General features: G+C 39.0%; 1 protein-coding gene across 1 annotated transcript; it reads left to right on the top strand.

Moving 5' to 3' along the window:
• Positions 1–1,286: 1,286 nt before the first annotated feature.
• Positions 1,287–9,592, top strand: ZUFSP (zinc finger with UFM1-specific peptidase domain). Its single transcript, XM_009325662.1, has 8 exons — positions 1,287–2,071; positions 2,973–3,082; positions 3,866–4,034; positions 5,512–5,700; positions 6,020–6,188; positions 6,862–7,013; positions 7,360–7,580; positions 8,830–9,592. The coding sequence occupies exons 1-8, from the start codon at positions 1,990–1,992 to the stop codon at positions 8,875–8,877; spliced, it is 1,140 nt and encodes a 379-aa protein (XP_009323937.1). The 5' UTR covers positions 1,287–1,989; the 3' UTR covers positions 8,878–9,592.
• The last annotated feature ends 1,352 nt before the right edge of the window (positions 9,593–10,944 follow it).

The following is a 10,944-nucleotide window of genomic DNA, read 5'->3' on the forward strand; positions in this document are numbered from 1 at the left end:
GCGCAGGCGGGGCGGTGGCGGACGGCGGTAGAGGGAAGTCGCTTGGAAAGGGGCAGCGAGTGGAGGCGGTGGGGGTGTCGCTTGAAAAATCTGCCCCGGAGCAGAACTGAAAACACTAACGCAGGCAAACCTGCGGTGTTTTACATGCCCAAAGTACACCGTCCGTATCGGTGAAAGGAAATCGTAAAGCTTTTGCGTGATAGGGAGGTGGTTTTTACCTGTTTGGCATGTGTTTGGTCACAGAGGTTTGACCTTGCCTCCTGAAGCCTCATCTTTGACAGGATCCTGTAGAGCAGTTGCAGTACGCGTTAGGGAAAGGTAGTTTTCAGATTGAAGTAGAGACTTAGGAAAGATCCAGCGCTGAAGGGTTCTGAAGTACTAAACGTTGATTTGGAGACCACGAGGATATTTTGGGGGATAAAGCTGGAGTAAGGAAAACAGTTATTTATTTCAATAGTGTGTTTTATTTTAAGCGTGGTCAGAATGTTATTCTAACTGTTCAAAGTTGCTGGTAGCTATTTCAGAAACTTAGTAATGGCATCTCTGCTAGTGGGTGATTCTCGTAGAAGACTAGCATTCTTGATGTAAGAAGCTATGTATACTGACAAGAAAAACAAATGATGATGAGGTTGGAGAATGTGGCAGTATAATCAACCACACTGCGTATTCTGTGATTAAAACTAGGTTTTTCTTAAAAATCCAGATCTTAGCATTGAACAATACTTCACTTCTATGGGTGCAAATAATGCAGAGCTTGAATAAATACCTTACTTGCTTGCATGTCAGTTTCTATTTTAAAAATAGTTGCGTTAAGGGTGTTTTCATTTTGTATGCACATCGTGTGTTTCAGGAAACTATATGTTTGCAGTGTTATGCAAAATGTTGCCGGTGAATTTAGATTATTATACCATCAAGTTTCCCTCCAGCCAGTCATGAGCTTCTAGCTCGGGGAAATGCTTTCCAGAAACAGCTAACATAGCATAGTAATTCCTGTGTTTTGTGAACCTAGGAAGGTGCAAGTAAAATCTAGGGATTCAAAAGGAGGGCAGTAAAGATGGAGTCAGGCTCTTCTCTGTGGTGTCCAGTGAGAGGACAACAGGCCGTGGGCACAAGCTGAAATATGGGAAATGCCATTTAAACACAAGAACGCTACTTATTTTTTTTTTTTTTTTTTTTTTTTTTTGGGGGGGGGACAAAAAAGGGAAAAATTTTTTTGGGGGGTCTTGCTAAAAAAACCCTTTTTTTTTTTTTTTTTTTTTTTTTTTTTTACTGTGAGAGTGGTCAAACACTGGAATAAGTTGTCTGGGGAGCTTGTGCAGTGTCTATCCTTGAAGGTATTCGAAAACTGACTGGAAAAGGCCCTACGTAACTTAACCTGTTTAATTTGACCCTGCTTTGAGGGACTAGATGATCTCCAGAAGTCCTTTTGAACTTTAGCTATTCTATATGGTACTCTTCAATAATAATACTAAAACTGCAGAAAGAATATTTATTTGAGGAGATGCAGGAAGACCAACAAAGTAAGAATGACAGCACGTTTTACTTTATTCTTTCTGCCCACCAGCTGCTGTGTTATCACATGAATGTAAAAGTTTTGTAAGCAAGTGTTCTCCTGTTAGCAGGACAGATCTTTTCATTAACAGTTTGATATTTCAGACTAAGCATTTCTTAATACAAATATTATCACAGCAAATTGTGATCTATGAGTTCAATGGGGCAAAACTTGATTAATAGAAAGAAGGAATATGTCTTAAAATTGTCAGGTTTTTAGATAGAAATTCTTAATTGGTTGAGAGTAACAGCTGTTTAGAATTTGCTGCCTTTCACTGGGGAATTTCAATGGCAACACAAAATTCATTACTGTGCATTTATCTTAGACTTTATATCAATTAGGGGGGTGATTCCCACAAAAAACAGGAATTGCATTAATCAAGAAACTGCATTTCTTTTTCAGACACAGGAAATGGTGAACAGCTATATGAATGTCCAATGTGCAGTCTTACCTGTACAAACATTCAGATTCTTGAAGAACATGTGGATTTACACTTACAGGAACAAAACTTCTCGGAAGGTACATGAAAGGATACAGGCTTTATAATACTTGAAAATATTTACAAGTATTTGCATGTTGCAGTATAGAATCTCAGACAAAATTTAAACTAAGTATTTCCTTATTTAAAAAGAGAACTGGACACATATGTAATGAAGTTAACATAGTTAATAGCAAGTCCTATCACTTGCCCAAGTTCTCTACTTAATTACACATGCTAAAAGAAATATTTGTCTATGCAAGCTCGTTAAGTAAACGCACTGTGTGTTAGCCAAAACTAAAACTTAGAGCAAAAAATGTTTAAAAGACAGCCTTTTTTTTTTTTCCCTTTTCCCTAGCTCTATAGAAGGTTTACATACATGGAATTTACAGTGGCACGTTCCAGTGTGATGAGCTGAAAATCTATAGCTTACGAAAACTTAATTTTTTTTCTCAATTCTTTTCTCTAAATGCTTGTGCTGATTCATTAGTCATAGCAATAAAGTAAAGGAATCAAAATTAATTTTATTTATTAGCATGGCTAATAATGTCCTAGAGCTTCCCTATCCAGTTTTCTGATCCTAAATTTGTTTTTGTCACTTTATGAGACTGCTGGCAGTGATCCTAGAAGCAACTAAGTGTGTGGTATTCAAGAAACTGGGACTAACAATGAAGTGAAACATAGTAAACAAAAGCTGTTTTCTTAGTAGTAGAGGTACATGCATTATTTGCCAAATAATCGCTCCTGTAACTCTGCATAAACTTTGTCGAAGTCAAGAGTCTGAGTCTTGGTAGACTGAGTGCAGTCAGTCCTGTTTAGTGTTTGTTGCTAATAGCTCAAAATAGTGTGGGATGCATCTCCTAAAATTAATGCGCAGATCCATCAGAGCATTGTTAACCTCCTGATCAAGTCCTCTTCCTTTGGAATGTTATTCCTGGGTAGGTGGAAACATAAGAGATCTAGAACTGGCTCAGCGACTCCAAACTGAAGAAGATAAATGGCAGAGATCAGAAGAAGAGAAGCGAGAGAGGGAAGAATTTAAAAAGCTGCAAGTACAGTAATATTTCTGTATGGTAAAATTTTGAACAGTTGTGCCATTGGGAGCTGAGTATCTTGGAACTGTAATGACCTGGAATGGACATACCGGGTCAGATCTGTGCAGTCAGACAGGCTGTGTTGAGGTAGTGGTGCAGGAGTGGGTTGCAGGCAAACGCAAGCTCTTGGCAACCTGGCACAGATGTCGGGCATGCCTGCCTCGAGCTACTTGGCTTTACTGCTTTGAGTGGTGCTGGCTGAGGATGGGGCCGGGTGCTCCCTGTGCATGACATACTGCCCTCACCGGGGGCCGTGGCGCGCCTGCCGCCTCATACTGTGTTCCACCCAGCTCTAGTGCTCTGCCTTGCAGCGCAGCCTGCAGCGTATTCACTGGCAGAGCGCCTGAGGCCCTGAGCATCCTGGCTATCCTCTTCCTGGATACCATCACCTGCTCCAGTGACTGCTCCCCTGCTAGGTCCTGCTTCCCTCTCCCTCCCTCCTGATAGCTCATTTCCCGCTCTCGCTACCTCCTGGCCATTGACTGCCTCTGTGCCGATGGCTGTCTGCCCAAGAGGGAGCAGAGGGATGTGCCTGCTCTTCCAGATGTGGCTTTCCTAGTCCCACATTCCTATGCAGGAGTGAAGCTTGGCCTTCAGCTCTAAAATATCGTAAATCTGAAGTTTTTATGTGTCACTGTTTACTATTTTTCAAAGTTACTGATTGTGCATGCAGCTTCTCGAAATCACTAAAGGTGAATTTAAAAAATGTGATTTAAATCATGCACGTTCCATCCCTAACAGAGACAGTATGGCTTGGATAATTCTGGAGGTTACAAGCAGCAATTCCTAAAGAATATGGAAAGGGAAGTTGATAGAGGAAGGATGCAGCCTTTTGACTATCACAAGAGAAAAGCTGACATGATGGAATGTTTGGCTTTTGGTATAGATGACGGGAAAACGAAGACCTCAGGTAAAAATGCTGAAATTATGCAACTAAGAATGTACTTTTTAGACCTAGGTTGTAGTGACCAAACCTGTCTTTAACAGAGCATATAATTGGATGTTTAATATTGGTTACATCCTAATTCTAATCCTTATTTTCTAGATCAATCTATACCATTTTACCCCTAAACTAATAAGGAAATGAAAGCTTGGTATACGTCTAATCTTTATTCTAACCTGAAGAATTTTTTTCTTCTTTTTTTTTTTTTTTTTGTTTTTTTCTGTGGAACCTTGGAACCAAGTTGTCTGGTTAAGGGCCCAAATACAATATGTATCAAAAGATGCAAATGTCTTATTACAAGTTGGTTGTCCTTGAGCGTATGCTTGTTTACTACTTAGCATTTACTGGTTCCTAACCTAATGTAGCTGTTAAAATTTACAGTAGCCTTTTATCTTGTGTTTAAGTTAGTTGTATCATGTAAGCTGGTCCCAGGTAAGCACAGTGTTCATCTGATTACAAACTCCAAGAGAGGCCTGGGAGGAGTAGACATCTACTTGATACATCTTTTTTGAAATGTTTTATAATTGGTACAAGCATACAGTGCCAATGCATTTCTATGTCCCTTTCAAAAGGCTTCCTGGTCTTTACTTGTCAAGACCACAGTTCAAAGGTCTTTTAGCTTATTGCTAGTGGTTCTAGCTTACAAAATATCCATTTGGTTCTTGACAGATAAAGTAAAATTTCTTCTATAAAATGTATTGAGTGGAAATAATACATTTAAAGTTTTCATTCTTGCTAATGATTTAGACTTCAGAGAGGAATTCAGAAAATAATCTGTGATGGCTGTGGAATGATTGTCTTCACAGTAGCGTGACAATAAAGGGCCTTGAGAATGTGCGTATACAAATTGGAGAGAGCATTCCCAAGCATGTTCTTTCATGTAACAAAGGAGGATTTGGAATATCCTGCAAGTGGATTTTTTTAAAATATTTACAGTAATTCTCAGATTCTGTACCATTCCTTTTCTTGTCTTAGTTTCTCCAGGAAAAATAATTTGGGGGGAGTAAAAGGATTACATAGTATGCGTAAGTATTTCCATGTTTTTAAGGGGATGTTGTACTGGAGGTGGCAGTGGCATAGAAATGCTCTATTGGTGACATTACTTTTCCTGTTTCATTGTAATAGTTCCTGTGCATATCACAGTTTATAATGTAGTCCAAGCTGTTTAGTTTAAAATATTCATTGTGTAGCAGCAGTGAAAAAACAGCTTGAATTCTGAAAGCTTTGTAGTACATAAATTCATCAAAGTAAAGACCATCGAAATGAAATAGGTGCAACGTCCACTGGTTTTGTGATTTGGGTTCTAGATGTAACATAGGGTCACTTAGAAGTTTTAAAATAAATCGACTTAATCTGTATCTGTTCCAAGCTGGAGAAAGAACCTTCTTCTGTCAAATTTTGTAGTTCATTTTACAGATAAACTTCATATTTGGTCTTCTTTTAGGAGTCATTGAAGCATTGTGCAAGTACTATCAGGACGAAAACAAAGACGTGAGGCATGTATGGCTTTCAACAGGAGTAGATCACTTCCACTCATCTTTGGGCGACCGAGGCTGGGGTTGCGGTTACAGGAATTTCCAAATGCTCCTTTCCTCACTGTTGCAAAACAGCTTGTATAATGACTGCTTGAGAGGTATTAGACAAAATGCTGCCTATTTGTTTCACATACCTTGGATGACAACCTGCTGACTGATGTCTTACTTTTTCAATTACACAGCAAGGCTTACTAGGTCAATGATACCTACTAAATGCCTGTTACACCACTGCAACTTACTGTGGAAAGAATCAGAGGGGTGAATACTGGCAAGGCATGATGTGGTTGAAGTTTTAGCTTCAGTTTTTTTGGTGCATCTTTGTAACATTAACTGCCTCTTATAAAAGAAGCTGAATATTTTTAATTAATAGACTATTTCAGTAACTGTAACCACAATTCAAAAGCTTTTCTGTTCCAGATACTACGCGAATTCCTAGTATACCAAAGATTCAGTCCATGATTGAAGATGCCTGGAGAGAAGGCTTTGATCCTCATGGGGCATCTCACTTCAACAACAGATTACACGGTTCCAAAGCATGGATAGGAGCATGTGAAATTTATTCGCTGTTAACCAGTCTCAGGATAAAGTAAATATTGCTTTTTTTATGTTGTTGTTATTTTTAAGTGCTGTACCTTTAAAGGTCAGAATTGCCAAAGGTGCGATGACAAAGCCACCTTAGTGGCTTTAAATTTAACCAACCTATAAACAGATCTGATTCAGTGCAGCATAAAGGTATGTAACTACTTATGCAGGTACATAAATTGAGTAACTACTTAGATCATTGAGACTTGGTGAAGAATTATGCCACATAAGCATAAAATCAAACATTGATTAAAAACTTAATTTCTCTAGAAGTTTCTTCTCAAGAAGAATCTGAATTTCAGCTAGTCACTTGCGTAATTCTGAAAGATGCTAATTGGATTCTCTAGTGTAAGTGTATCACATACGAAAAATCAAACATTTTAATTTTTGCAAGCTTCGCAAGTTCTTGTTAGACTGAACAGAGTAGAGTGTTTCTTTGTCACAGAATAAATCTTCCAGTTTTGAACAGTATGTATTGCATTGCTTTGTAATGATGTGTCCCCTACTCTCATATTTAAAGAAAAAAAAAAAGTGGTAACAACCACTTGATGCCTGGAATTGCTGTGTTTACAAAACGTTCTTGGTGCAGGAGGAAGGGACTGAGAGGTGAAAAAGTTGTTTTTAACAAACAACCTGCTTGAAATTTTACTGTTGTTTTCATTCTAAATGTTCTGTAGGTGTCAAATCATTGACTTTCACAAACCGACTGGCCCTGTGGATACACATCCTCGTTTATTTGAGTGGGTTTTGCGTTACTATTCTACAGATAACGAAGGTGGTGCAAAGGTAGTGCGTACTTCCAAACCACCTATCTACTTGCAACATCAAGGTCAGTATCACAATATGCTGGTTTCTTTCTATTCTCTATCTTTCTTTATATGTGCCACAATTCAGAGCGGCATTTTACATTCCTTCTTCATTTAATTGAAGGCGTGGCTTTATTTCCTGTTACTTTTTTTTATGTAGTAAGAGCAACGTTAACAGTTTGTGTTTTTATTGGATGGACGAGCTGGGTGTGACTAGGATCTCAACTTTCTGACGTCTGCTCTTTACTTATATCTACCTTACTAAATTTCAAGAAATACCTTCCTTGATCTGAAAATAAGTTGTGTGCTACAAAGAAGTAAATGGGATTTCTGTGGTTTTAAAATACTGAAAATCTATTTTGAAATTAGGTCATAGTCGTACTGTTGTTGGAATAGAAGAGAAGAAGAATAAAACCTTATGTTTGCTACTGTTTGACCCGGGATGTCCTGCCCAAGAAATGCAGAAACTGCTAAAACAGAACAGTGATGGTACTAGTCTCAAACTACTTCGGAAATTTGTGGGTAGCTTAAAAGAAAAGCAATACCAGATTGTGGCTGTAGACGGTGTACTCTCATTGGAAGAAAAAGCTGTAAGTATTTTGGAAAATAGTTTCTGTCTAAGAAAATTTAAGAGAATCTGCATCTCTTCTTTAATACTCAAATGCATATGCATATATGGTTGCTTGGCGAATTTTTTTCATCTCTTCACTTTCCTTGTTGTTCTTCTCTGCTACTTTCTGCTTATTCTCTGAATTATCACAGGATATCAATACCAAAAAGGTTTTGCATGTAAATGCATGCCACCTTGATGTAACTGACAACTTCCAAGTCTTTTAGGAAGCTTGCAGCCGTTTGCACATGTAAATTAGGCTTCTTTTTTTTTTTTTCTTTTTTTCTTTTCATTTTCTTACAATATTTTCTCCTAAGTCACTTACTGTGGCCTATAAGGTACTTACAAAGCATTCATAGTCCAAAATTATGTTCAGGGTTTTTATTGCGACTTTGTAAAGCTGTGTGACGTCTATCAGCCTTTGATAGCTGAAGAACAAGGAGCACAGATACCGAGTCCTAACCATCCAATGTCTCCTCAGCTTGGACACTAGAACTAGTGCGTTCTGCTTTCTGAAAGTACTTAGAACTTCATATATTCAAAACACAGCTCTGAGCAACTTACATGTTTGAGCTGTCGGCATTTTTATAAATCCTATCCATATGTTTCACTTTGGGCATTGTAACTTTTTAAGACCTCAGAAGTTTTCAGCTGAATGTCAGATGTGGTTTTTGTTTCTTAAGTTTTCTCTTTCCTACACTAACAAATTGATTCTGAGGAACCATGTTCCGATTCTGTGGTGTCTTACCAGCACTGTTCAGCACGTTCAAGCATCAGGACAGACTTCTATTTAAACTATGAAATAACTGGTGACTGAGTCACCTGCTCAACTGTATTTAACAACTGTATATTGAAATGAAGTATTGTCTTAAATGTTTTCTGGCCCTGAACATGTCAGAAATAGCAATGAATCCTCTCAGAGAGAGCCATCCTCTCTTCCTCCTACTGGCAAAAGCTTTACAATGCAGGACATAGTAAAAGGAAGAATGTTCTATGGGATTTGTATGGGGTGCTTTCTTTGGTTTTGGTTTTTTCCTCTTTTCAAAGATTTGATTCGTATTTAAAAATATCAGTTGTTTAGAATTTTGTCTTGAAAGCTCCCATTTAATTGAGATGAAATATAACCCCTTATACTTGTTAAGCTTGCTAAACTACTAATTTGGAAAAAGCTCTTTAAAGTGGTATTTTCATTCATTCATTCTCTTTCCCCTCTCCCCACCTTTTTTTAGGCTCGCTGCCATGCTTCTCAGGTCTTAACATCAGAGAAGATTCCTTAAAGGATGCCTTTGTTACCTCTTTTGGAATCTGCTGGATGCAAAACATTAAACTTCTGGACTGTGACCCTAACTAAACAATTTCTAGACTTAAAACGATGTCTCTATAAATGTTTGGGGGCTCTGGAGAAGCACAATACTAGAGTAAGCCTGCAGTTTTGATCTTCAGTCAGAACTCTGCCCTCCTGATGAATCTGTAACTCTTGAATCTGTGATAACTGAGGTATCACAGTTCTTGTCTTACTAGAAAATTTGCTATTTTCTTAGTTGCTTAAATTACAAAGCAACACCTACCATCCTGTAGCACACTGCAGCATAGTTAACCGTCAATAAGCAGTAGATAGAGATACTGTGGAACTACTTTACTGGAGCGCCTCTGTAAATACATTTATGCTGACTCTGGCCAGTGCTCTATTTCTTACCAGATTTGATCAACAAATATCTATCACGCCTCAGCAAATTCTCCTGCAACTATTCGCAAAGTACAGAGTTCAGTGATTTCACGTGATACAGTCTGTTCCACCAGGGATTAGTTTACTACTGAACTTCTTTTCAGTTAGCTGGCTTCTCTCAACGTATCACTTGTAACTGTGAACATGTGTGCTTATGAAGTGGATCAGTATTAGCATTGGCTGTGAGGTCTAAGATAGTGGTGTCCAAAGTGGGGTGCGTGTGCTCTAAGGGCTACGCAGTTGGGGTAGAGGAAGAAAATACTTCTTTTGTACCATCAATAAATACAATAAAATAAAAAAATAACTAAAGTGTTTATTTCATCTTTATTTCATCCTTCTTTTAATTTCTATTTTTTGTGTATGTTTTATACTGTATAGCCCCGAGGCTTCGGAGGCATCTCAAAAGCACATTTGTACTGACTGTTGACTAGGGGCTCCATTGTGCAGGGTTAGTGCCATTTAAGACGCTGGAGCTATTTACTGAGATAAGTATCTTGGGTGTTTGAGGCACCCTACTGCCTCTTAAGACGTGCTGCCCTGGCTGAATGTAGGAGTCATGCCTCTCCAGCAGGGCAGCTGGAGGCTGTGAGGGATGGTCAAGTGTGTTGCAAATAGCACTAGGTGCCTCTTTTTAAGCAACTGAATCGTGCCATGGCATCCATTTACTATAACTAGGGTTTAGATACTTCTCTTTCATTTAGACTCTTACATGTTGACGCCTAGATGTAGGCATAGGAGTTTTACCATGTTTCTCTCATGTTTAGTGTGCTCTGGCCATAAGAACTATTAATCTTTAGAAGTAGTGAAATGCGTGAACATGTAAAAATATTACAACCCATAAATCAATAATTTTTTCTGAAACATGCACAAAAGTAAAAATTTTAATTACGAAAACACGTTAATTCCAGTAGGTATGTAGAAGTGACCTACAGCCTGTGGAAGGGTTAAAAATTTAGGGCACTGGAGGGGCTGAGACTAGGGACAGAGTTCCTGGGAATTGGGGGACCACCAGCTCCCATATTAGCCCTGGTCTGTGTGGCACACGTTCTTACGCCACGTGAGGTTTTGTAGTCATGCCATCATTTAACCTCTCACGGATACACTTCAATCTTTTCTGCACTGTTCCCTCACCTCCCCGGTGACTTGGGCTGGGTCTGTTCCTCGCTAAGGCTCTACTAATTCCAGACCGAGTATGTTCTTTACCAGTGTGAACACTGCCCGGATGTGTAAGTCTAAGAAGCAGGAATTGCAGCTCAGCCCCAGCTCTTCACTAATGCGTTCAAACTGCCATTGGGACTAAGCTGGTGTTTCAGTGAAATGCTGTAACGTGCCAATTCTGAAATATCTCTTTGTACTGGCTTGTATGTGCTGTTTGATTCCTATGTAGTCACCATGGGGCAGCTAGATAGTAAGCGAGCGGGCCAGTGGGAGTCTCACTTGATCCAGCTGAAGATGCCTCTGCAAGGGCCCTTGCAATGGCGATTCCTGGCACCACCTGGACAGTGACCAGCCACTTCAGATATTTGATTCCCTGTGTAAGCATGACCATATGCCAAGATCCCAATAAATTTTGTTGTCTTTGTTTTGTTGGGGTTTTGCGGGGAGGGGGGGGGGGACA

Source organism: Pygoscelis adeliae, unplaced genomic scaffold, assembly GCF_000699105.1.
Source record: "Pygoscelis adeliae isolate BGI_AS28 unplaced genomic scaffold, ASM69910v1 Scaffold54, whole genome shotgun sequence".
Taxonomy (NCBI): domain Eukaryota; kingdom Metazoa; phylum Chordata; class Aves; order Sphenisciformes; family Spheniscidae; genus Pygoscelis; species Pygoscelis adeliae.